We start from the raw sequence: 26,689 nt of genomic DNA on the forward strand, positions 1-26,689 counted from the left end.
GACTGTAAGTGAGCGATGAAGAGTGTGAGTGGATGCAAGTATGAATGTGAATGATTACCGACTGGTGCGAGTAGACGTGAGTGTGATAGTGAATGAGTACCAGTAGCTAGGCTGATGAAGAAGGCATTGAAGATTATTCTGAAAATGATGCTTAGTACTTTACAAGCAGTTTGCACTGCACAAGCAAACAAGAATTAGAGCTCTTTTACAAGTACACAAGTTTATTGGCCGCTGGCAGAGGAAGGTGCGTCCCCGCTTTCGGGTGCGGGTCCGACCGAGTGCTGTACAACGCGACCATCCCATGCCGCCGACAGGAGCACATGCTCACCAGTCCAGCAGAGGCCTCGCACGAAGTTGCTGTGTTCCTCGCTGCGGTAGCTGCAAACACAACATGGGGGGACTCTGCAATCACTTCACTTCAATACCTAATGACACCTTGATAGAGGTATTACGTAAGGGGTGGCAATACATCAGCACATAAATTGCATATGAAATAATTAGCCACACGAACATGGAAATACATTACCCAAGTGTTAATTCCTCGCTGCGGTAGCTGCAAACACAACATGGGGGGACTCTGCAATCACTTCACTTGAATACCTAATGACACCTTGATAGAGGTATTACGTAAGGGATGGCAATACATCAGCACATAAATTGCATATGAAATAATTAGCCACACGAACATGGAAATACATTACCCAAGTGTTAAATACACAAAAAATAATACAAACTAAAGATACAGGAACAGGTAAGCACATTATACAAAACATGGTTACGTAGACCCAAGTCATTCAAACTTAAAGTACATGAGCAGATAGGTATGTTACACATAGGCTACAGTTTAATGTGAGAAGCGCACAGTACCACTCTCGAGAAACATAGCACTCTCAATCACTAATTGAAGAAGGATACGATCCTCCCCAACATGTTAGTTAAGTACCAGCATATATGGAGGAAGGAGAAAACTAGGAAGAAGCACACATTATACGATAAAATTGAAGGCAGAATGGGTTGGCCCAACATGTGACCATATCACGGTAACTTTTAATGTCTTCCACCACCGCACTCAGTGACGCTCCTTAAAAAAACCAACGGGAATGACGATAAATGTATATACGTTGCAATCAATGACATAAGTCACACAAGCACATTGGGATAAATGTGCACATAGTAGTTGGCAAATTACATCCAAAGAACCGCACTCCGACTAAATCTATTAGGAGCCAAACACAGTGAGCCAAGTTTGTTGAGTGCAGGCTCACGTATTGGGCTGAGTCTCTGAGGGAAATAAGGTGAAGGGAGTGGCTTTACAGAAAATTTTTTGTGAAGGCTGGCTGCCTGACATCATGCTCCCTCTTACAATAATTGATTTCCTTCTTCCATTCTAGCATACTGTATATTCATGTGCAAGGGGTGTACTTTATTTCTTAAATTTGGGGATCAATATCGTCGGTGTGTCTAAGACAAAGTAAACGCACGTTCAGAAAAAACAGACGCACTGGTGACTGCATATGCAGATACAGAAAGATTTTGTTTCAGATTTCAGAGCAACCCCAGTCGCTAGCACCATCCTTGGAACTCGAGCGCTGACATTGTCCTGTTGGATGACCATGTTAACGAGAGAGGTAGTTGTCAGCGCCATTCAGATCATTGAAAACTCCTGCCATGATAATTGACGCTTCTTTGCAATGATTTCCGGTGACAGTGAGTTTCATGCACTCAGCATGCCCACACAGCAGAGGTGAAGACTGTAGCAGTGGCTGCTACAGGAGGCCTCCTCAGGCAGTCGGCGTCTTTTTATGGAGTACTGACATGATATTGATACGTGGACTTGTTTATCTTTTACGGGTGACCACTTTTCACTGCCTAAGAAATGTTATCGTTCAATGCGAGAGGCGCTCGCATGTATCGGAAGTTTCTCGAATGTTATAGATGGTTCTGTTGTCACTGAAGCTTGTATAATCTGATTGCATGTGTGACGCAAATTGTGTATAACTTTCCGGAAGACACGCGGGTACCGCTGATTGCTCTGGAACCTTCGATGACCCGTGTATAAAAGCCGACGCGCTTGACCGGCAGTTGAGATTTTGGACGATCACCGACTGTGTTCGCCGCTATCGTTGTGCTTTGAGTGTAGCCTCTTTTTGAGGGCACAGGTTCGCCCAACAAAACACTAGTCTCGCCATTCACAGTGTTGCTGCTTTCTTCACTGTCACTACCACGTGACTATGTTATCTACTGTTTGTTTATTTTCGTTAAATTTATAAGGCCGCGACCCCTAAAGTGTAGCAAAAATTCTGGCAAGCCTAAATATACTCCAAATAATTTAATATAATAGCTTTACAGTAGCCAGTTTTGGTTTCATTTCCACTCTGTTGTGATGCCATGAGGCATAAGCTATAGTCACGTGAAAGCATGGCATTGCGATGTTTTGACACTTGGTTCGGCTCGCTCGATCGTCTGCCATGCTGCTTGCTACATCAGCCCTCACAACAGCTAGCAGCCTAGGAGGCGACCGACTTCTGCCTGATACGGCCAGGAAGATTGTGGTCAAGTCAACAGCCACAATGGCAGCCCCAGCGTCCCCCATCATGTTTCAACAACCCGGAGAGCCATCACCTTCCGTGGACGAAGCTCAACCTTCCGTGGAGCTTCGTCAGAGGATCCGGTAATCTGGCTTGAGACTTTCAAAAGCACCTCAGCCTTCAACAATTTGACTTATGAGGATAAGCTACGCCGCGAGGACTTGGCTCGAGAACCGTGAGTCCACCCTCACAACATCATATCTGTTCCACAGTAACTTCCTGAGGACCTTCACAAGCGTCTTCCAAAAAAATTACCGACGATTACGTTACTTCCTAATGCGAAATTTGAGCGCAGCAAATAAGCTGTTTCACCTTTTCGATAGATTGAGGCAAAGAAATCGAGCAACACATGTATGCGCTATCACAGAATTTTTTTTTTATTTTTCACACGTATTCCTTTAACAAAGACTCCACTAACAGTTCTTGACAGTCATGAAGGAAGCTTTGTGGTCGGAGAAATAGACTGATATATGTTCGACTTGGTACACCAATGCTTGATTCTCAAAGACGAGATCTATACAAGTGCCTCGCGAGGTTGTCACAGCCGTGGGACGCGTTACGAGCGAGAGGAACGGGATGTTCTCCCGCATAAGTGTTAGGAAATTGCTGTTTGTCTTTATGTCAACATTAAAGTCCCATCGGTCGTCTCGCTCATGGCTCAGAAAGAACTGGCAGATAATTTCGCAGTGGCGAACGGCAGCGGCAATTTCGGCTCGGGCGGTGCACATATACAGATCCGCCGCCACCGATCTGGCTCTCTGATTGCCACCGCACAGGGCGAACGGCAGCGGCAATTTCGGCTCGGGCGGTGCACATATACAGATCCGCCGCCACCGATCTGGCTCTCTGATTGCCACCGCACAGGGGTTGCATTGGAGGAGGAGCGAAGAAAGGAATTAAGTTCGAGCCGGCGCTTTGACAACCGGAGACTCGCAGGAAGAGGGGGGAGGGGGGCGGCGTGTACACCCAGCGGCAAACGATGGGGGCAGAAGCGCGCGCAGCAAGCGGACAACACGATAAAGGGAGGAGGGAAGAGAGAGCAGCGACTGACTGATGCCGCTGACGCCGATAGTGAGTCAACCCCAGCTGCGGAGTTGGTTTCAGGGACAACGCCGCCGATGCCGACACAAACAATAAGATACCCTCGCTTCCGCAGCGCTAAGAACCAGGTCTAGCCGTGGGAAGGTGGTCACGTATTCGTCGACGTGCCGGGGCCTACGTGAAATAACCGGCGCGTCGGCAACTGAAGAGCACCCTATCCGCCACACAATAACAGGGGGGGGGGGGACCCTTTCCTCCTCTTTCTGCATGGCGGCGACGGTGTTCTATGCAGTCACGTTATCTTGACTCTCTAGCGGCGTCAGCGGCATCCAGCGGTATCAGTCGGTCGCTGCTAGCGCTGGGGGGATGAAAGGGGGGCGGAGCTGGTTACGAGGCCGACGACAACGCCGACGACGACGCGAAACCCAGGAACGGACGCCAAAGAGCTGCGCTCTAAAAGAAAAGGCCGAAGTTCTACTGGAAGCCCAAGCGCAGCTACCTAACGAGAACATTGCCATCTTTATGGAAGAACTGGCCAGTATATTCCGCCATGCTGACCTGGAAATGTCTGAGAAGAATATTCGCCTGCTCATGCATGATGCCAGAACGATACGAAACCCACCGAAGACCATCGAAAAGTTTCTTCATGAGGCCACGACAACGATCGCCGACGCTCAAGACCACGTGCTCACCTACGGAAGACGGACTTTCATGACGAGGCCAGACCAGCCAGACTAGGGTGCCTCGATGCGCACGCTCCCTTCCGCCGCCGTGCAGGGTGAAGACAATCGCGTCGTCTGCTACGGCGTCCGCCATTATGATGCCCGCTCCGTAGGCAGTCAACGGGCGTCGCGCAGCTGCATGTACAGTTCGCTTTGATAGCGTGTGGTGCTTTAATGATATGTCGAGAGCACGAAATTTTCGCATCAGCAGTGTGAAGGTATCAATCTAATATTCTGTCATTTTTATTTTCAAAACGGAATTTCCAACTGGACTTGCTGGCAGCAGAGAGAGAGTAAAACATCTTTATTAATAATATTTGAATGGCGAGAGCAGTGTGGGAGGAACCCTCAGTCCAGGGTCCGTAGGATGATTCCGGCGATGTTTCGAGCCCGTTGTATCACAGCTCGGAGGACCTCGGGAGGTCCGTCGCGGAGGGCATCGTCCCACAACTCTTTGTTGCGTAGGGGGTAAAGGAGAGTTGGCAAGGGAGGAAAGAGGTTTGCAGTGCACTCAATCGTGACGTACGTGGAAGATTGTGGGCGAGCTGCCACAGCCAGGGCAACGATCTGCATAAGAGTGTGGGTAGAATTTATTGAGAGGGTCAAGATTTGGAAAAGTTGCGGTTTGTAACTGGCGTAATGCCACTGCTTCCTCCCGCGAGAACGACGACGGTGGTGCGGCGTGGGTGCGACGAATGCGTGTATAATGACGGAGTATGTCTTTGTAACGGAGCAAGGGATCCCCCAACTCTGAACTAGTCGTCTCACCACGCCGAATCGCCCGGAGGGAAATTTCTCGGGCAACCGCATGTGCGCCGGCAGCAAAAAACCGCCGTCCACGCCAGCCGCGCAGACCTTAAAATAACGTCTTGTTGGGCTAGCTGGTGACTGTTCACCTTGGTTAAAGGCACGAAACATACGCAGGCACGAGTCCCGCCGTCTTTCGCTGTGTCTGTGTGTGAGTTTCGTGCCTTTAACCAAAGCGTAAAGGCCGTTTGGCTGCCAGCTGAAACCCGAATTTGTTTAACAAACCGCGTGCCGCCCCGGGACAAAACAATAATTGTCATCGCACACCCTACTTTCAAATCTTGTTTTCGAATCAGTAATCAGTTAGCCCATTCACGGGCTGAAAGCTGCAGCGCTGAGTAGAAATCAATGATCGTAACAGTCAAATAACCACTCTGCGGTTGAAACGAGGCCGCGTGTAAGTGATGTTCTACCAATGTTGAATGGTTGTTTCGGGGTCACGGAAACTGCAGTGAATGTGGAAGCCTTTCATTTTAGTCTGTGTTCCCTGTCTGTCTGACCTGTTTGTGTCTGTGTTACCTGTGCTGACATCTGCGAATTTTTTAACGTCGCATATTTCAACCAATATCACATCCACAGCCTTTCTTTGTGGTTTCGTAGCATTGGGTGTGATGAATCCATGGTAGAGGGCATCGGAAATTTTGACCACCTGAGGTTTTATTAACATGCACCGATACCGAACTAGTACACAACACCATGCGTTTAACCTCTATAGAAACTCGGCCACCGCGACCACCCAGCCGCGGTGGCCGAGTTTTAATTAAAATATAATGCTTCTTTAATGCCTATACTGACAAGTGGAACAAGGGTAGTGAGCTAACAAATCATTTTAAATATAAGAAAGTGGCACCCTGTTATATGTATGCTCAAAAAGGCAGTGTTGTAGGTCAACACTGGTGTCATGTTGTCCACAAAGTTCGCAGAGCACGAACACAACAGCTCTCTTTTTCGTCTACTTATGCCACCGTCCAAAATAAATTTCTGTCGTTAAACGGACACGTAGCCTTGACATCCTCATCAATCATCTCTTATCCGATATTCAAATAATTCGCCGATCATCGGGTGGGGAAAAAAATAGCGAACGTACAGACAATGCATGATCAAATCACTCATGCCCAATGCACAACTACGTGGCTTCTATACATAGCAGTAACCGCCAATTAATTGTCACTAAATCAGTCATGATGAGTCGTCACATGACATGCTTGTCATGACCATACATGCGTCATGCGTGGTCATAGGTATCATCCCCCCGACACACAAACACATGCATGAACACACACACACACGCACGGACACCAAGTACCGCCCGAGTTGGACAGCGGCACAAGAATAACGCCGGGAAAACACGTCAACACGATCCGTATGTCATTACATGAAAGGCAAGCTTAAAGCTCACTTTACCTTCTACTGCGCCATGTGTATGCTCTTCCAGCTAAGTACAAAATCAAATTGTACGAGGCGCCGGTCACAAAGAGCGCACGACGTGCGCGTACTGTACATCTTGACGCTCTTGCAGCCGGTGTGCAACAAGCTATTAAAAACAAAGCATTTTGTGTTACGCAGAAATAAAAGACTTACACACGCATGCACATGTGCCAAATATCAAGAATACAAGACGAACACGCTATGCGAAAAAGCACACAAATGAACGAATAACCACAAATGCAGAAATGGCATAAATTACGCTGCACACACACGACCGGTACGTGGGTTGCCACTCGTCGCGCTTGACATTAACCAGCCAGAGGGGTCGTCTTTTCGATTCTTTAGGAAATCGGAACATCTTGCAGTCATTTCGTGAGTGGTTCGTGCACTGGGGCACGCAACACCCGGGCATTTCGGACCAGAAAACACCGTGCACGTGTCTTTCTCGACCGACCATAACAAAATGTGGGGAGCGCAATGGCGGTCGGCGCTCAGAAGGCGGCACTGACCCCTTCACAGAATGACTCCACCCTCCGAGAGGGCGCGTGCATCGAGGCACCCTAAGCCAGACATGACATCAGCGCCGCCACTGGGATATATAAGCCACGCCGACGGGGACCACATCAGAGAGCACGGCGGGACCTTCGTGAGCACAATGATGAATCCGTTGATCCTTTTTGTACAGGTCACGCTGTGGACTGCGTCCATACCAGTTCGCGATTCATCGGATATCACAACAACGATCGCCGACGCTCAAGACCACGTGCTCACCTACGGAAGACGGGCTTTCATGACGAGGCCGGACCAGCCAGATATGACATCAGCGCCGCCACTGGGATATATAAGCCACGCCGACGGAGACCACATCAGAGGGCACGGCGGGACCTTCGTGAGCACAACGATGAATCCATTGCTCCTTTTTGTACAGGTTAGTGTGCAATACTCATCTATATGTCTTCGTAGCGATAATAGGTTCATTGTCCTGCCGTGCCCGGCTGTATGTTTGTCACTGATTGATGAAGCGTGGAGTGTACTTTTTCTACTGCTGGCTGGGGATATAGAAGTGAATCCCGTACCTTTTGATATTGAGCTAATGTTAAAAACATGCAAGAAACCTTGCAGGCCTCGATAAACAGCGTTTCTGTTTCACAATCGTCTCTTGAAAAAACAATGAGCGATAGGTTCGATAAACTAAACGACGCACTCACAGAAGAAGCTAAATGACTTGGAAGACCGAAGTCGATGAAGGAACCTTATAATTTTTGGCCTTGAAGAACCAACAAATGAGAGCCCTGGTGACTTGAGAAAGCGGGTTCTTGATGACATATTTTGTGCAAAACTAGGTGTCACCACCAACACAGTCGAACGGATACACAGAATAGGTAGAATCAGCGATAAACCTAGGCTTGTCTTGCTGAATTTCTTTGACTACAATGAAAAAGTGTCTGTATTGAAGAATTGCTTTAAGCTGAAGAACACAGGTATATCGATCTGTCACGATTACTGTAAGGCTACGCTGACTAAGCGGTCTCATCTTTGGCGGTATGGTAAGCAATTTAAAAATGAGGCGTGAAAAATTTCAGTGGGCTATGACCGGCTACGTGTAGACGACAAGATATATGAATGGGACGAAGTAAGCTTGCAGGTTGTCGCGCTTCATAAATCCCGACCTACACGGACATCCAATTGACCCGAAACGAAAGAACTCTGAATTGTTTTGCTTAATGCAAGAAGTCTTGCGAATAAGTCTAATCAGCTTGAAAACATTCTTTTTCTTCACAACCCTCATATACTTGCCGTAACTCAAACGTGGCTTACACCTAATATTAATGATTACAAAATTATTCCGCCTTCTCACAAAATAAGACGCGATTGTGAAGGATGAGGAGGGGGCGTGGCTATAATAACAAAAAATGAAGTACAATGTGTCGAGCTTGAGGGCATTCGAAACCATGAAAGTGCCTGGTGTAAAATCAATTACAAAAATATTTCTACCTTATTTCTACCTTGTTTGGTGTGGTTTACCGGCCACCAAAAAGCAATGTGTCATACCTGGAAGCACTGGCCGCTTACCGAGAGCGCATGCTCAAACCAAATCACAAGCTGGTGCTCACTGGCGATTTCAACTTGCCAGGCATAGACTGGAATGTACTCGCTATCTCGGGGCCCGATGATGCTGACAATGCACGCCTACTTCTCGATTCTTCATTTTTTCATGACTTGAAACAAATAGTCACTATTCTGACTCGCACCACTGCAACTGTGCAATCGATTGTTGACCTTGTTTTTCTGAAAAATTTTCCTGGAGATTACTCAGTTATTACTTCCGATGGTATCTCGGACCACAAGACTGTTCAAGGTACTCTAAAAATCAATAGCACAAAAACACCTCCCTCGGTAGCAACTTTTCATGACTTTTCTGCTGCAGATGATGAATCTGTCCTAGATGCAATGCATCTCTCACTTTTTGATTTTGAGCATGGTGGCGATGTTTCTCATCTTTGGAACGAGTTCAAGAAATTAGTGTCATCATGCATTGACAGGTTTGTTCCTTTGCGTAGAAAGATTACAAAGCGTCGGAACCCATGGATTAGTCGGGACATAATCTATCTAAAGCGGCGTATTAAACGAAAAAGGAAGGGTAAAACTACGTCGGCATTAACTGCCCTTCAAGAACAGCTGGTTATTAAATTGAAGCTTGCGCATAGTAAACTTTATGGCCAAACTCTTACAGCTTTCTTGAAGGAATCTCCTGAGAAATTCTGGCGCTACTTGTCAGGTTCCCAACCGTGCGTGAATTATCTAAAGATTAATGGTAACATGTGTAGAAACCTTACTTTTGTTGTAAATGAATTTAACACTATTTTTCACCAAGCGTTTACAAGACCAAATGTTCAATATTTATGAACGCAATACTCTGACCCACCGCCCATTGCAAACTCATGCTGACCTAGTTCTTGGTCGTGCAGGAATACTTTCTCTTCTTTTAAATATAAAAATGAAAAAGTCAAGTGGCGCTGACGGCATACTGAATGCCTTCCTTGTACAGTACTCGGAGATTGTGTCCCATTACCTTTATGTTCTGTTTAACGCATCACTCAACCAGTGCTTCTTACCCGCAGATTGGCTCACGGCAAGAGTAGTTCCCATATTTAAATCCGGAAACAGGCTACAAGCTCGTAACTACAGACCAATTTCTCTAATAAGCACATGCTGTAAATTGCTGGAACATCTAATAGCTCACCATATATCTCAGCACCTTGAATCAAAAAAATTCTTCGTTGAGTATCAGCATGCTTTTCGGAGGACTGTCTCAACAACTACACAATTAATTTTGGTTATACACAATTTTGCTTCAGCTCTAGATATTTGTAGGCAGATAGATGTGGTTTTTCTTGACATGTCAAAAGCTTTTGATCGTGTTGCACACACTTTACTCATTGACAGATTAAGGGATGCCGGGCTTCCTGAGAGATTGACATTGTGGTTGCGGGCTTATCTGAGTAATCGGTCACAGTTTGTGGAGTGTGCAGGTGTTAGGTCTACTGATCTGCCGGTATTGTCTGGGTTCCACAAGGTTCAGTGCTTGGTCCTCTGTTTTTAATTTATATAAACGGCATTGCTTCTAACATCGATAATTCTGTTACAATAAAATTGTTCGCTGATGACTGCGTGATGTATAGTGTTGTCAATAGCTCCGCTTGCCAAATACTACTGAACAATAGCCTCTGTAAACTTGCGGACTGGTGCGAACGAAACGGTATGCAAATCAATTTTGATAAAACAGTTGCCATGACAATAACCACAAAGAAAAAGCCACTGTCTCATACGTACGACATTGCTAATAAAACTATTCAATCGGGAACGTCTGTCAAATATCTAGAACTAACTATCACAAGCAACTTAAAATGGGACAAACATTTGAAGAACGTTTGTACAACAGCGTTCAATAAACTTTGCTTTTTGCGCAGGAAACTAAAAGACTCGCCGTCAAGTGCTAAACTCGAGGCATACCATACTTTGGTTCGACCAGCCCTTGAGTACGCTTCTGCAGTATGGGACCCATACTACGTTAAAGATATCGCACAAGTAGAACGAATTCAGCGCCTCACTGCCCGATTTATTGTATCTGACAATCGGTCTTCTTCATCTGTTACTGACATGTTGCAGCGACTGAATCTGGAACCCCTCCGTGTCCGTTGAAAGATTGCGAGACTAAAAATGCTTTATTAGATATATCGGAACAAAATCGGTCTCCCGCGCGAAACTTATCTTTCCCGCTCACAACACAGGTCTTCTAGAATTAATCACTCGAATGTTATCCGCCCGTACTTTGCGAGGACGAAAATGTTTCAGAAGTCTTTTTTTCCGCTCACAATTGAAGAGTGGAATTGTCTGCCAGCGTCTGTTGTTGATTGTGCAAATGTAGATTCCTTTGTGAAATCTTTGTCATTGCACTTGATGTAACCCTCTCCTGCTAGGGCAGCATTGCTGCCTGCAGTATTTTGAAATCAATAAATAAATCAAGGAAACACTCAAAATGCAAAACTGGCAATTCAGCCACCGCACGATCTGAACGAACTAAGCCGAAGGTTAATCACTGGGCACCGACTACCTGCACGAGACTACCAGAGTGGTCATACAGGAGGAACTTCAGAAGTTGTTCCCTTCATCGTAGACTCATATGACTTCGATTGCCGCCCTTGTATGCGAGGAGATCAAGCAGTCTCTATGAGGCGCTGAACAACTGAAGCCTCAGCCAGAAGCGCTTAGCTACGCCACTGCAGCCCACCGTCACATCCCCCTCCACACCCACATCAGGCCCTGTCATAATTTTGTTGCCAGACGACGCAGCTGAGGCCAGCCCACCTGCCCGTTGGCTATTGCAATGCCCCAATGAAAATGGATATTTGGCGCACCCCCGACCACTGCCTGCTGTGCCATCACTGCAGAGAAGCAGGCCACGTCTAGCACCATGCCCATACTGCAAGATGGGATTACGAGGCTTCGCTGTCAACATGCTGCGTCCACAGCTTGGCGAGCGACCACATGACATCGCCGACTACTTCGCAGCCACTTAATGGAGCTCTCGACGACCATCTTGTTCGCCATCACCAGGTTGCTACCTGTCACTGCAGTGCCCACCATACACTGAACCCGCCCAAGGTCAGTCTGTAAGCCCATATCCAAGAAACTAAAAGCACCAACCGATGGAGGTGCGGTTAATGTTCGTCGAAATGCCAAAGATCATCCACTACCTACGAAGATGCCGAAAAGACAACATTAATGATATAGTAGCAACACGCCGCTATCAAGACGAAGCCTGAAGCCAAGACTACACCACCTACAGAAGACCTGATAACGAGATGTAACAATGGCACAATATGACGCCACGACCTAACTGTAACACAAGATATAGAACCATCGGCCTCCATTTGCTTTTCGACAGTCACGCAGTCACCACTTTAGTGAATACAGGAGCTGACTACTCCATCATGAGTTGATCCTCTGCCACCAAGTTAAAGAAAGTCAAGACTGCATGGGAAGGCCCCCAAATTCATACCACTGGAGGACACCTGATGACGCCGAATGAAATCTGCATCGCAACAATTACTGTTCATGATCGGACCTACCCTGCCACATTCATTATCCTCCAACAGTGTTCACGAGACGTAATCGTCGGCATGGACTTCCTGAATGAACGTGGCGCCATCATCAATCTGAAGTCGATAACGCTATTTGAAGATCAAGCCAGCATCCCACCTCACTCAAACATTGTCGTTTCCGTTGGCGCCAAAACATTCACAGACGTAGAAGGCATCATTGAAGGTAACCAACGTCTACTGCTCGAGCATGAAATTTGTGTCTCAATAGGGATCACTTGATTGCACGGAGGAAAAGTGAACGTGATGCTGACAAACTTCAGTCAGGCATTCGAGCACATCAACAAGGGCACGAGTAGGCATTTATCGATGATAATGTGGAAAGCAGCAAACCATTTGTCCTCTAGGATTCATCTACCTCGGCGGTCAAAGTTCAGGAACCAGTCTTCGACATAAATCCAAGTCTCCCCATGAGTAAGCAGCAACAGCTTACGTCTTCCCCGATGATATGAAGACTGCTTTTCGACATCAAGTGTTGGACGCATAATAAATAGAGAATGTGCTCAACTATTACACCAGAGCCCTGACAGCGTTTCGATGCGAGAACGTAGAGCTATAAGGCAACAAGCTGATAAAATGCTGCGCGACACCATCTAGCGGTCAGAAAAGCCCTTGGGCATCTCCTGTAGTCTTGGTGAAGAAAAAGGACGGAGCTCTGCGCTTCTGCGCCAATTATTGTTGGTTGAACAAGACAACTAAAAAGGACGTATGCCCCCTCCCACGAATAGATGCCGCATTGGATCGACTTTGCAACGCTAAGTAGTTCTCATCGATGGATCTTAAGACTGGTCACTGGCAAACAGAAATCGACGAGAGGGATCGCGAGAAGACTGTCTTCATCATGCCGGATGGCCTCTACGATTTCACGTTATGCCATTCGAACTGTGCTTGACAACTGCAAAGTTCCAGAGCATGATGGACACGCTGTTAAGAGGGCTGAAGTGGCATTCCTGTCTCATCTACTTGGATGACGCCATTGACTTAACTGGAAATTTTGACTATCACAGTAGGCAAAGTGCTGGAAAAGTGTTGGAAAAGTGCTGCTTCACTTACGATGAGCGTGTCTTTCGGCCACATCATCCATAAATCTGGAATCCGCCCCAATCCACGGAAGACATCTGCCACAGCTAACTTCCCACAGCCTACCGACAAGAAGGGAGCGCGCAGATTCCTTGGCTTGTGTGCCCATTACAGGCACTTCGTCAAGAACTTATTGCACATCGCCGAGCCATTAATCTTTTTCACGAAATCAGATGTAAATTTCAAGTGGCAAGTGCCTCAAGCCGAAGCCTTCCAAGAGCTTAAACAGTGCCTGCAGTCACCACCAGTGCCCACCCATTTTGACGAAGATGCTGACACTGAAATTCACACAGATGCAAGTAACCTATGCCTTGGCACCGTTCTAGTCCAAAGGAAAGATGGATTGGAAAGGGTCATTACTTAAACTAGCTGGTTGCTGTCAAAAGCTGAAGCCAATTATTTTACAATGGAAGAAGAATGCCTTGCCATCATTTTAACTACCATGAAATTCCGCCTTTACCTTTACGACAGGCCCTTCAAAGTCGTAAGCAACGACCATGCTTCGTGTAGGCCGCCCAATTTAAAGCTTCACACGATGGAGTCGCAGACTCCAGGAATTCGACATCACTGTCGTTTACAAATCAGAATGGAAGCTCTGATGCCGACTGTCTATCACGTACCCCCATTGACCCGCCACAGACGACGAGAATGACATGTTTCTAGGAACAATAAGCGCAGAAGACTTCACTGAACAGTAACGAGCAGACCTGGAGTTTTTAAAAAGCCTCATTGAGTATTTGGTAGGCAACACCGAAGTTGTCTCCAGGCAATTTAGGCGAGGATTGTTTTCATTTTCCCTGGAAATCGACATCCTCGTAAAGAAGAACTTCTTCCCAGTCAGCGCAAACTACCTTCTCGTCATGCCTGTAGTACTGCAGCCAGAAATATTACATGCCCTGCATGATCATCAGACAGCTGGGCCCCGCGGATTTTCCTGTATGCTTGCAAGGATACAAGTACTATTGGCTGTGCCTCAGCACTGACGTTGCCTGTTACGTCAAGAGATGCTGAGACTGTCAGCAATGCAAGGCGCCCCAAAGGCCAGCAGGACTGCTACAGCCAATCGAGCCTGCTTGCCAATGCTTCCAACAAATCGGGATAGACTTATTGGGGCCGTTTCCGACATCAACATCTGGGAATAAGTGGAGCATTGTAACTACCAACTACCTTACCCACTATGGCGAAATGAAAGCCCTGCCTAAAAGTAGTGCGGCCGAAGTGGTGAAATTATTCATCAAGAATATCTTGCTATGACACAGTGCCCCAGAAGTGCTCATCACCGACTAGGAACAGCTTTTACAGCAGAGCCCACGCAAGCATGTCTGTAACACAGCCGCAAAAAAACTACAGGAGGACAGCTGCCTACCACCCGCAGATGAATTGTCTTACGGAGAGGCTAAAGAAGAGCCTCGCCGACATGCTGGCAATTCAGGTCGACATCGAACACAAGACGCAGGATGCCATCCTTCCATATGCAACCTTTGCTTACAACATGGCGGTGCAAGAAACAAAGCAAATCACGCCATTCATGCTGCCGCCAGTCAATGACAAAGAAAATATCCGTGTCGCCGCCTATCTCCAGCGCACCGAAGAAGCCCGACAGCTCACCCACCTGTGCATTAAAAACAAGCAGAGGAGCAACAGCCAGCACTACAATCTTCATCAAAGCTACGTAGAGTACCAGCCTAGCAACCGTGTTTGGGTTTGCACCCCAATATGCTGAGGAGGTCTCAGTGAGAAGCTTTTCCACCACTATTTTGGACCCTAAAAGATCATCCGACACATTGGCGCACTGGACTAAGGTTGTGCTAGATGGCATTTGGCGGCGCCATTTGAACCAGTCGATGTTCTGCACCTTCAGCTGTTCTAACAGTGCTAACAAACTTTGGGACTGTGTTTCTTTATTGCTTTGTTACTTTTTCTTTCCTATTATGTTCGTAGCACCAGGACCATGCTTTTTAAGATGGAGGCAATGACAAGTGTACTTGTTTATCTTTCTCGGATGACCGCTTTTCACCAGCTAACAAATGTTAAACGTTATTGCTCGGCGCTTGACATGCCTGCATGTGTCGGAAGTTTCTTGAATGTTATCGATGGTTCCATCCATTGTCTGTTGCCACCGAACATTGTGCAATCTGATTGTATGCATGACACGAATTGTGTAGTACTTTCTGGAAGACATGCGAACACCAGCGATTACTCTGGAACCTTCAATGACTCATGTATGAAAGCCAATGAGTTTGACCCGTAGCTCAGATTTCCCCGATCGCAGACTATGTTCGTCGCTATCGTTTTGCTTTGTGTAGCCTGTTTTTTATGGGCACAGGTTTGCCCAATAAAAACTTAGTTTCGTCATTCACAGTTTTGCTAATGCATCCTTGACCATCACTAGTACGTGACAAAATGGTCCGTCACAAAAAGCTAATGAACGTACGCATAATAATACAGTTAAACCTCAATAAAACAAAGTCGGTAAAATCGGCAATTTACTTCATTATATGAAAATTTATATGTATTGAAATTCGACCCTTTATGGAAATAAGCACAGTCACCGATCAATTTTACATGGAAAGGGGTCGCAGAGTTTTACAAATTATCGGACAATCTAAATAAAGTTGAATGAGAAAACAATTCATTTGGATAAATTTCAAAGTCGGTGACGAATGATACTGTTTTATGCCAAGGAAAACACGGGCAAGGCGGGATATGGAAATTCAAGACGATGAGCAAAACGGACTTCGACTATATCTTAACATCGGTGGTATAAATGAAGTGAAGCCGGCCACGCTTTTGCATGCACTCCGCCCCCGCGGCTGATAGCGTCACCCACACTGCGACGGCGCTATCAGGAAAAGCGCCTGATAAAAGTGAAAAGTGAATGCTTCGTTTGCCTCTCGCTCTAACGGGTCACCGAAACCCGAGATTACGCAACCTCAAATACTAAACATGCGGTAAGTAAGCTTACACATTGTCATGCCATCTCGGCACGTCCACTCTTTGCATACGCGGCAGATTACGTCCAACGCAATGTGTGCGGCTGTGTATGCGCTCAGCCATGCTTACAGCCATGAGCAGCCACGGCTGAGACATGTGCCAACTTAGCTCCCACTCCCGCCTCCTGCCCCCTCGCATGCGCTTGATCGCGTTACTACAAGCTCGCTCCCCTGCCCCTCTCTGCCTTTGTTTGTACGGAAGGTGGCACTTGTAAAGCCACTATCTTTCTTGTCTCACCCTTGCACACTTACACTCACACCTAAAGCACACAGTGCACAGGGCACGATAGGAACTTATCGCACTTGCACTTCATACCAAACATGATGCGGCTCCACTTCAGCGGTCGCTCTTGTTGCGCGGCATGCGATTTGAGAAGTGCCATTTGCAAGCAACCGCTTGTAATTCAATCATTTGACCATATGCATCTGCGGAAGTTCCCATTTATTGTCTCGGCAGTGAAATTTTGCTATATTTAAATCGCAAAGAAACACACTTCGTTATAGTGAGGTTCTAATTATGTGGTGTTCTACGGCCAAGAGGCAATGAAAAGTTAATACTTTGCTATATCGAGAATGTCGTTATATTGAATTTTATTATATCGAGGTTTAACTATGTTCATAATCCTAGCGCTTTTCATTATCAGTGATGCTACCGCCCCATGCCATTTCAGAGCAGCTTTTGGAGCAGCCAAAAATACATTTTGGAGCAGTGAAATGGATTTGCAGAGCAGGTTTATGAAAGCATTTGCGAACAATATTATATGATAGGTGTTGTGTCGACAGCAACAGACGGCGGGGGTCCAGCGTCTGTAAAGCACACGGCAAGCACCGGAAACGATGCCGACACAACTTTTGGCGACGAGGATGGGATTCCCACTCCAGTTCCGACTGAAGCTAAGTTCCGATTGAAGCTTCGGGGAACCAATGAACTTCGAGAGTGAAACGATTTTTTCGGAGACTGCACGGCATGCAACCTCCACCAATGCAATTGTGTTGCGAGGCCGAACCACCTAAGCCTTCTTCAGCCCATTGCTCTCGCCTTGTATGTTTCTGCTTCAAGTTCCGGCTTGTTCCTGCACCCATACTTGGCATGGCTTACTTTGCCCTAAACCTTCCTTTCTTTCTTGAGTTGCTTTGCCCACTGTCTATTCTGTGGTACCGATAGAAGAAAATTTTCCAGGCCCACCTTGAAGCGGCTGGTGGCGGCAAATGGGCGGACGCGCGGCGAGCGTCCACGCTCGTCAGTGTGCTGGGAGGACAGTGCAAGTACTTCGCCGAAGAGGAGCAGGAAGCGGCAAGACAGTTGACTCAAGTGGCCTCAGCGTCAACCGATTCTGTTCCGGCCGAGTTGGAGTTCCCAAAACTCATGCAACTTCTTGACCGGCTGCTCGCCACATCAACGAACGTATTGGCGGAGAGGAATGAGTTTACGAGCCCGAAGCAACTTGGGGGAGGAAGAATTTTCTTGACTTCGTTATGGTGTTGAAGAAAAAAGCAGTCCAGTCCAACTTCAGCACTACTTATAACAAGCACGTCCAAGATCAGATTATCCATGGTGTAGCGAAAGCAAGCGCTCGCGGGAAGCTGTTAGCATATGGTGAAAACCTGTCTCTGGACAAGGCGGAAGAAACTGGCCATTCGTTAGAAGCACTGCATCGAGTGAACTGCGCATTCGGCTCTAAAAATATACAAAGGGTTGAGACATCTCAACATGGCGTTCCGTCGACATGCCAAGGTGCAGCAATAATGTATTACATTGGCGACTGAGTTGAGGCTCTCCTCGCCAACGAGAAAGTTATAAACATTCTCGACAATCTCCTTTTACTGCCCAATTTTGCTTCCCTCTAACATGCGAAGATTCACCGTTCTGCAGAGCTTCAGTATGACTTTATATAAGTTGTGCATGTCTCACCTGGAACATGGGCCTTTTGAAGCAGCGCCCGCTCTGCCTGCTTCTTCGCAATAGAATTGCTGAAATGGTCTTTGATTTCATACACAAACCGATCCCATGTTGTAAGCGTATCCTCATGGTTATCGAACCACGTGAGTATCGTGTCCGTCTAGAAAAACAACGTCTGAGAGCTGGCTTACAGCGTACCCGTTAGCTGCTCACCCGTTTGTAGTGGGTGAACTACTCGCCTACGTCCTCGCCAGACTTGCCTGAGAGAAATCAAGGCTCAATGAAGTGCTGGCATTGCCAGGAATCAACGGCCGCTGAAACTGGTATCGAAGAGGCTGCTGGAGCTGGTACAGTCGAGATTCCGTCTTCATCGCTGGACATCTCGACCACCAGCGGTAATGGAGGTTGTCCAGCAAGGCAGAAGCTTTGGTGAAGATAAGACGTTTGGAGAACCGTGTTGGTGTGGCCAAGGTACCTCACAAGCTCTTCCAAGACTGTTACGGATGATTGTGTGTTTATTTACAGATGATGGCTGGCAGAGATTTCTGATCGGGAAGATAGCCATTGAGATGCTGCTGCTTGCCGCAGGGACTGTTGTCGTCCTTTCTTCCTTCAACCTCTTGTTCTAGTCGTATTACAATATTGTAATATTTGACATTCGATTCAATATCTAGCTTTTTTCTTGTTTTGATTCAATATTGGATTTGAAATCTGCTATTTGTTATTTGCCCACTTCTCGTTATAAATGGTCTGGAATGTATTCAAAACTTGAATGTTGTCGCCAATTCTACAGCGAAGGAATCTTTTTCTAATCAGATTCCATAGTCGAAGTGAATGGTGGGGTGCATCCTGGAACTGCATGAGCACCAGCAATTACGCTGGAATGTACAATAGTGTCATGTATGGACACTCGATTTATTGGACATGCCCGATAATTCGAATGGCTTAACAGCACCAATGAATAAGAACGTCTGAAATTTCGGAAGCAAGAACCCTTTGCCATCTGATTTTACCGACTTTTTGCCGTGACTGTATGTACAAAATGGCATTAATCAAGGCCACCACCACCACCATTTTCATTATCTCGCTACCTCGAGCACGGCGCGTTGCATAATGCCGGTCCCCAAAAGTCAGCTTTGTGTCAATACAGCAGTGTTAAGCGGTGAAGCATACGCTAAGTATTGCTGTGAAGCTTACCAAGACTGGAAAGGGACAACTGTCACAGAGCACAGTATGTATTCCTTAATCATACAAGTGTGCACCCGCCACCTCCTGTCACAGTATGAGCACCAATATGCCTAATAAGTGTACTGGCAGGCCTTCAAAAATTTTTTAGAAGTGCCTGCAAAGATTTGAGTGTAGAGATCGTCATGCATTAGGCTGCCACCAGTACGTGGCACCACCTGTGACTTTGTGCGTCTATATATATTCGTGCCCAATAAACGGTGTGTGCACTCTTTTTTTTTTTTTTTGTTGAGCTGAGAAGTACTGTCATGTCACTCGGTCCCTGCATGTACTCCTACAGCACAAGCCACAAAACAAGGGGCAGTAAAAAGCATGCATTCAGTTTTTTCGGACTGCCCAATTTTCAAATGTTTTCGCGACCTCTAGGAAGTCCGAAAAATCTGACATTGACTGTATACATAGTCAATGCGTTTGACGGTGAGATCAGCTTTCGACCACTAGTGACAGTGCTCGCTGCTATCATTGTGCTTTGAATGTGACATGTTTTTCTGGTAAAAGTTCGCCCAATAAAGAGTTAAATTTGTGACTGCCTATTTTGCTGCTACCTGGTTTTTCAGCGTCACTACAATGTGACAATATGCACCCTGCGTGCTCTGATAAGGAAAAGCACACTTAGGTAACACATATGTTCGCAGATGCATAGCCAGCTGTGAGGCAAGCAAAATTCCCTGGGAGACAACGAGCAAGGAAACACAAAAGGGTGTGATGTAGGGCTAGCTGGTTGATCTTAGAAAGCCTGGGACCAGTGCAAGACACGAGAACGGAGGCAAGGAAGCACTTGTGCGGTGTCTCCTTGTTTCCGTCCTTGTTTCTTGCGCTGTTCCCATGCTTTGTAAGAACAGTAAGTGCATGTCCAACTGTGACTTTGTGCGTCTATATATATTCGTGCCCAATAAACAATGTGTACGCTCTTTTTTTTTTTGTTGAGCTGAGAAGTACTGTCATGTCACTCGGTCCCTGCATGTACTCCTACAGCACAAGCCACAAAACAAGGGGCAGTAAAAAGCATGCATTCATTTTTTTCGGACAGTAAAACCTCGTTAAACCGTACCCGCTTAAACAGTAGTTTCGGTTTAAAAGTAGTAAAGTCAATTCCCCGACTCAGCGGCCATTGAACATAATGTATTTTGTATCCACATAAACCGTACCAGCTTATTGCGTACGCATCGGTTAAAACGTAGCGTTCCCACTTTTCGTCGCGCAAACACGGCGGTGCGTCGTCTCCACCGGGCGGTCCGGCAGAACAAGCCTCAGAGATCGGTACAACGGCCTCCAAGCGCCCTGTGCGTTTGCACGTGAAGCCGCATCAACATCAACATCGTTTCGACGCCGTGCCAGAGAGCGAGAGAGCGTTGTGGCGTCGTGCAAGCGAGTACTCGCGTCATGCCGAAGCTCGGATAAAAAAGACGCCGGGTGCTCAGCGTAGAAGAAAAATTAGACATCGTCCGTGCTATCGAACGTGACATGAAGAAGTCGGCGCTGGCCCGCGACATGGATGTGCTGTTGACTACAGTGTGTGGCATTTGAAATGCGAAGTTGCTCGGCAGCGCTGCGGTGACCACGAAGAGATGTCGGCTACAAGGTTCGACTTTTCGCCATCGTTGCCTCTGTTGTTGCCGAAGTGTCGACTAGCGACAGTGATGAGGACGACACGGAAAGCGACAGCACGGGTGATTCAGGCCCGACAGTGGCAGAAGCTGCGCGTTATGTCAGCCTCGTGAATGCAATCGTCGCAACGAGAACAGGGGCGCGATAACGTAACTATACCAAACGAAAAGTTTTCCAAACTCCGGCACCCGGCAATGAAAAAGGCGCCCTGGGACTTATGCAGCACTAGTGCACGCGTGCACGGAGAATACGCAACGCCAACAAGGAATCTGCCGTGCGAGTGTTTGCCGAGAGGAGGGGGGCTGGCTGAGAAGCTGGCACGCAGCTTGAGTAAGTTTGAGGCTGCTGTCTTCGTGCTAGGCCGCCGCGGCATCAAATGAAAATAACACTTATGTCGCGCGAAGTGAATAAATACTGCATGTTTTTTCCCCTTTCATCGCACTCTCTCCGAGTTCCATTTTCGACAGGTAAGTGGGCGATCTCATGCTATTTCGGTTAAACAGTACTACCGTTTAGTACGCACTTTTTCTGAGCTCCGGCAGACTACGGTTTAACGAGGTTTCACTATACCTGGTTTTTCAGCGTCACTACAATGTGACAATACGCACCCTGCGTGCTCTGATAAGGAAAAGCACACTTAGGTAACACATATGTTCGCAGATGCATAGCGAGCTGCAAGGCATGAAAAAATCCCTGGGACACAACGAGCAAGGAAACACAAAAGGGTGTGATGTAGGGCTAGCTGGTTCATCTTAGAAAGCCTGGGACCAGTGCAAGACACGAGAACGGAGGCAAGGAAGCGCTTGTGCGGTGTCTCCTTGTTTCCGTCCTTGTTTCTTGCGCTGTTCCCATGCTGTGTAAGAACAGTAAGTGCATGTCCAACTCACGTGATGTTGTCCTCCATCTTTGACACGTCAAGCACTTGCACAATTGGGTTGTCGGCACACACCGCCAACAAGCTTGGCCTGTATGAGAAGATAATTGCAGGGATAAGAGCTAAGCACACTTGTCAAGTCCTCTGTGTTTTTTACAAAGCATCTAATGCTGTGTGTTCATTTTGCAATGACATTCGTGATGTTCTAAACAATTTAGTTGTTCCGGACCCTAATTAGCCCCTTTTATCACTGGGAGATTTTAATTTCCTGGAAATCTTATGGAACGGTAATTCTGTCACTTACAAGCAAATGTCTTCCGAGTGCGTAGATTTTGTTAGTGTCAGTTTTTACAACCTATCACAAATTGTTCTTGAACCAACCCACATGACTGCACATTTGATTATTATAACCAAAAACATGGCATGGGGAGTATTATAGTGAGCAGTTTATTATAAAAAAGTTGATGTAACATCGGTTGCTCATTGATATATTCAATATATTGTTGAAACTGGCATTGTTACAGACCCTTTTCATGACAATCCCATGGGCACCGCCATGTTTGATCACGTTCAGCTGCCTGAGTTGCCTCCACAGTTATAATGATGTGCATGACGCCGGTGTGGCTCAGCACAACTGTTTTGGTGGATATTGAAAACTGTGACAAGGTGCATGACACGAAGCTTTGGCAACAACTTCAGAGGACATGTAAGCATGACACTGCATGACACTGCTCAACAACACAGGCCGACCCTCTGGAACGACCCATTGCAGGCCACGAGAGTCGGGAATAGTGTCTCCAGGGACATAAACCCGGACCTTACGTTCACAGCGAACGTCCACTGGGCCGAGTGGAGTCGACTCTCGGAGACACTCGGAAGCGACCACCGCATTATCCAACTTGACATTGCGCATAACCGGAAACCAACCAAGACTGGAGTTGCTCAACTAACAGACTGGAAGTCCTTCAGAGACAACCACAGCGGCAACACAACAATCGACGACATCGACCATTGGCGTGGACCTGATAGCGTCCATGCAACAATGGTTGCTAGTGTACTGTCATATGCTGCGGGCTAAAGCGCGTGGCACGGTGCGAAAACGCACTCACAGCGAAACCACACTGTGGGCGGACATGCATGCAGACGCGCAGTCGGTCGCTGCGAACCCATGCGATCGCTGCATTGAGGCTTCATTCTGTTATGCTCCATTTGGTTATACAGACAACCCTCTATAAGAACATATTTAACATAGTTTACTCTCAGCGTTTGCCTACCTTCCACGCAAGAAGCCGGTTCGGGAGACTCCATCGTGGCGACTGGGTGCAGTGGCGTTCCCCGTATGTATTCGGTAAAGGTAGTGTCTGTAAACGATTCTGTGTTTTCTGTTTGCCCAAGATTATTATACCTACAGTCAAAAACTTCCCTCGTTTTGAGAGTACTTACATAAATGTCCAGGAGGGCTGCTACATGGTGTTTTTATTGAGCGCCATAAGTGAAACCTATGAGGAGCGCGCCGCATGATCCTTCATACGCAAGGGAGGTGCTTCCGACAGATGGCGACTCCGTAAGTCCTCGCCCCCAATATGGAGCCATTGGCAGTGCCATGAAGCTGTCTTAATCAGTAAGCATGTCTGGATTATCGGTGTCTGACTTATCAGTCAGCGACTGTATAATGTTTCTTCGTGCGATCGCTATCTGATTGTTTATTTTCTGCCTAATTGGTTGTGGGTTTCTTCAGGTGCAATAGACTTGTTCTTGCTGCCCACAAGGGCTCGGAACTTACCATATAGACTCGCGTAAGGGCTGAACCTGTGTAAGGATGGCACCCCTAAGTTTACAGCCCAAAATTTAGAAAAAAATGTTTCCAACGGAGAAGCAATCACACTCGGTGCCTCGATGCCACGCACGTGCATCTTTCACCTTTCACCATTCATGCAATGGTACATCCGAGGTGTCCAAAAGTCGCAGGCTGCATTGCAACATTTTGACCAAGTAAGGGCCGTACCTTGCCAAATTGTAAAAAAAAAAAGTGTGGCCCCTACCCTAAGTTATATGGTAGATGTTCTGTACTTTGTAATAGCTTGCAGCAAAGGCGTATTATTGCTGATCACTCGCTTACTTTATGGACCGGCATGGAACACTCAGCTTCGAACATTTGTGTGCTGTCGCAGTTGCCATTACCGATGCTTTGGCGCATTAATTTAAGAGCCCATTCACTCATTCCTTATACGTTGGTGATAAAGTGGTCTTAAGTTTGGCGTATTAGTTGGGGGTGAATGTGTGTAGATAAGCTGCCAGAAACTTACTATGCCATGAAGCAGCGCTACTCCCTTTCTCACTGTGTAATGAGCAGCTCTCAAGACAGGCAATCCAGTCCTTATGTAGCAGCGGTTTGTGAATTTGACCACACATACTAATTTCATTCCTCAATATGCCCGTCACTATTTCTGCAGCTAACAAATGCACACACACAGCACTAACACAGCAGCAAGGCAGAAGCGCTAATGGTTTCTCATTTGCGCGCTTTCGCTGAGGCGGCAAGCCTCCAAAAGCATCACCTTGTTTCTATGGAGCAAACTGCTCTGCGAAAAGGGTCCAAAAGTGGGTTTAGCTGAACAAATAGTTTCCCTTATGCTTTCCTTGAGTTCACATGATCGCAACTAACAAAAATCTGGCTCCTGGGCTTTCCTGCTTCTCATCTAAACATACGAAGATACAGTGGACTCTCTTTATAGGGGAACATCAAAGGACTAGAGAAACTGGTTCTGTTTATCAAGAGTTCCATTTACTGAGAGACAAAGCTGAATACAATAGCATGAATACAAAACCAACCAACCATGAGGATGGTGTTCCGTTTAAGACGCAGTTTCGTTTAAGCGATTTCTGTTTATCGAGATGCCACTGTACTCCACTGTCAGTACACTGAAGTACTAAATGAGCAGCTCTGGGATGAAATCAAAAAAAAAAAAAAAAAACTTGGGCCTTCATTCTTTGCTAGTAACCAACCCTTTCCACCAGATGGGTTGACAGAGTACAGAAAAAATTCCTTAGCCTGAGCCAATGTAGCATTGCCCTTTAGTTTTTTTTTTTGTTACTTAAAATGTAGAAAATGGGAAGGTAGGCCCCTTAAGGGCTGGGCATTTTATGTCACAGGAGAGTGCTGCATGAATTTAACAGTGACTTTCTACACAGGGATTACCATATTTACCCGAATCTAACACACACTTTTTTCCCTGATAAAACGGGTCCAAATATTGCGTCCGCATTAGCATTGAGTACGACCCTAAATCTGTGTTGCCACATCGCCATTGGCATTTCAAAATGGCCTCCTCATATGTGCATCAAGCCTAGCTACCATAGCTTCCTCCTTGTGCTGTAGTAATTGTGTTTGGGTTAGTCCATCATCTGTCTTTCCGTTATCTGTGTTTGCTCTATCAGCATGGAAGTGCCGATTACAAGGACACGGCGGCTTCATCATGATGCAGCAATTAAAAAGAAAGTGATCACGTGTGCGGAGACGGATGGAAATCGGGCCACATCACAGGCGCTTGGAGTTCTGAAACTTGTGTGCGCGACTGGGACAAACAGGAGAGGCGTTCTACTCCGGCAGCGGCGATGTAAGGCATGGCCGCATGGCCCCTATTTTGAAAGTAATCTGCGATGAGGACAGAGTCTGCACGTCAAGGCACACCATGCTGTGTTCTCGTCGCTTAGTTTGTGTCGAAGTGAGATGCAGCACGAAGATCAATTCGCCCGCTCCTGCTACCGCACATCTTCCCTCTACCACTTGACAGCAAGTTTCCGCGGTCACTGAGTGAGACGTGTTCATGTTTGCTTGTGCCCGCGTGACACCATGCTTGTTTATTAGTTAGTAAACGAATATTTACAAGTTCATTTACTAAACTACTGTGGTTACTTTGTATAGCAGTCGACTAATTTGCAATCACAATCAATGCTTCGCCTTTCGGGCGAAACTGCTAATATTTTCATTAATCGCAACTTTAGAGCATAGGGAGTTGTCATGTCGCTAGCCCAGCGACATGGAGGCTACACCACTGCCGTTTCCATGCCGATAACAACCTTTATTCCGGTGAACGTAACTTATATACAAGAGCGCTATGGCGCCATCAGTCGCGTGTGACCTGCATCACGTTGGCAGTGCCATCTGTTGCGAAGGCACGACACTACATCTAGCCCTCCCTCAACAAGAGACGCAGGTTGTATGCACACAACCAAAAAACAGCCACTGCTTGTGGTGGCCAACTAAATAATTGCGCTAACAAATTGATAGTAGTCACTGGTGGCGATTGCCTAATCAAGTCGCTGCAATCAGTAAGTTCATGGCACATAATCCCTGAACTTTGCTGGCGGTCTTCGCTCCCGTGTAGAACGGTGCAGCCCTGACTCTACTGGCTGATGAGGGTTTCCTGGTTCACCACCACGATAAGTACACAGTCCAGAGGTCATGGTTCCAGCTACAGTCGAACTCGACTATATCGAACCCGTTTACATCGAATTGTTCTATATATCGAACAATTTCTGGACAAAGTATAGTTACAATGAGTATATATAGCAAAAATTATGCTTACATCGAACAAAAATAGCAGCGACTCCCGATATATTGAACGTTAAGCAGTGGAAAAATGCCCCCAGAAGCTGGCTTTCCCTCAAGGTGGCGGGGAAACCCGGCGGTGCGGCTCCATCCAACCGCTCTCCCTACCGTGACCACGCGGCGTAGAG

The 26,689-nt window shown here is 46.8% G+C and overlaps 1 protein-coding gene across 4 annotated transcripts in view; it reads right to left on the reverse strand.

The window, feature by feature from the left end:
• Positions 1–203: 203 nt before the first annotated feature.
• Positions 204–26,689, reverse strand: part of LOC126519689 (methylosome protein WDR77-like) — a 262,463-nt gene continuing 235,977 nt past the window's right edge. For 3 of the 4 annotated variants that reach the window (XM_055065356.2, XM_050169051.3, XM_072284883.1), the window contains 2 exons: positions 21,963–22,040; positions 204–378 (listed from right to left, as the gene is read on the reverse strand). In XM_055065356.2, the coding sequence (XP_054921331.1) occupies positions 222–378; positions 21,963–22,040 (235 nt within the window). In that variant the 3' untranslated portion in view covers positions 204–221. Of the gene's footprint in view, positions 379–507; positions 554–21,962; positions 22,041–26,689 lie in introns of those variants that run through there. The other variant, XM_055065355.2, reaches the window with a different exon arrangement.

Source organism: Dermacentor andersoni, chromosome 10 (assembly GCF_023375885.2).
Source record: "Dermacentor andersoni chromosome 10, qqDerAnde1_hic_scaffold, whole genome shotgun sequence".
NCBI classification, from domain to species: Eukaryota; Metazoa; Arthropoda; class Arachnida; order Ixodida; family Ixodidae; genus Dermacentor; species Dermacentor andersoni.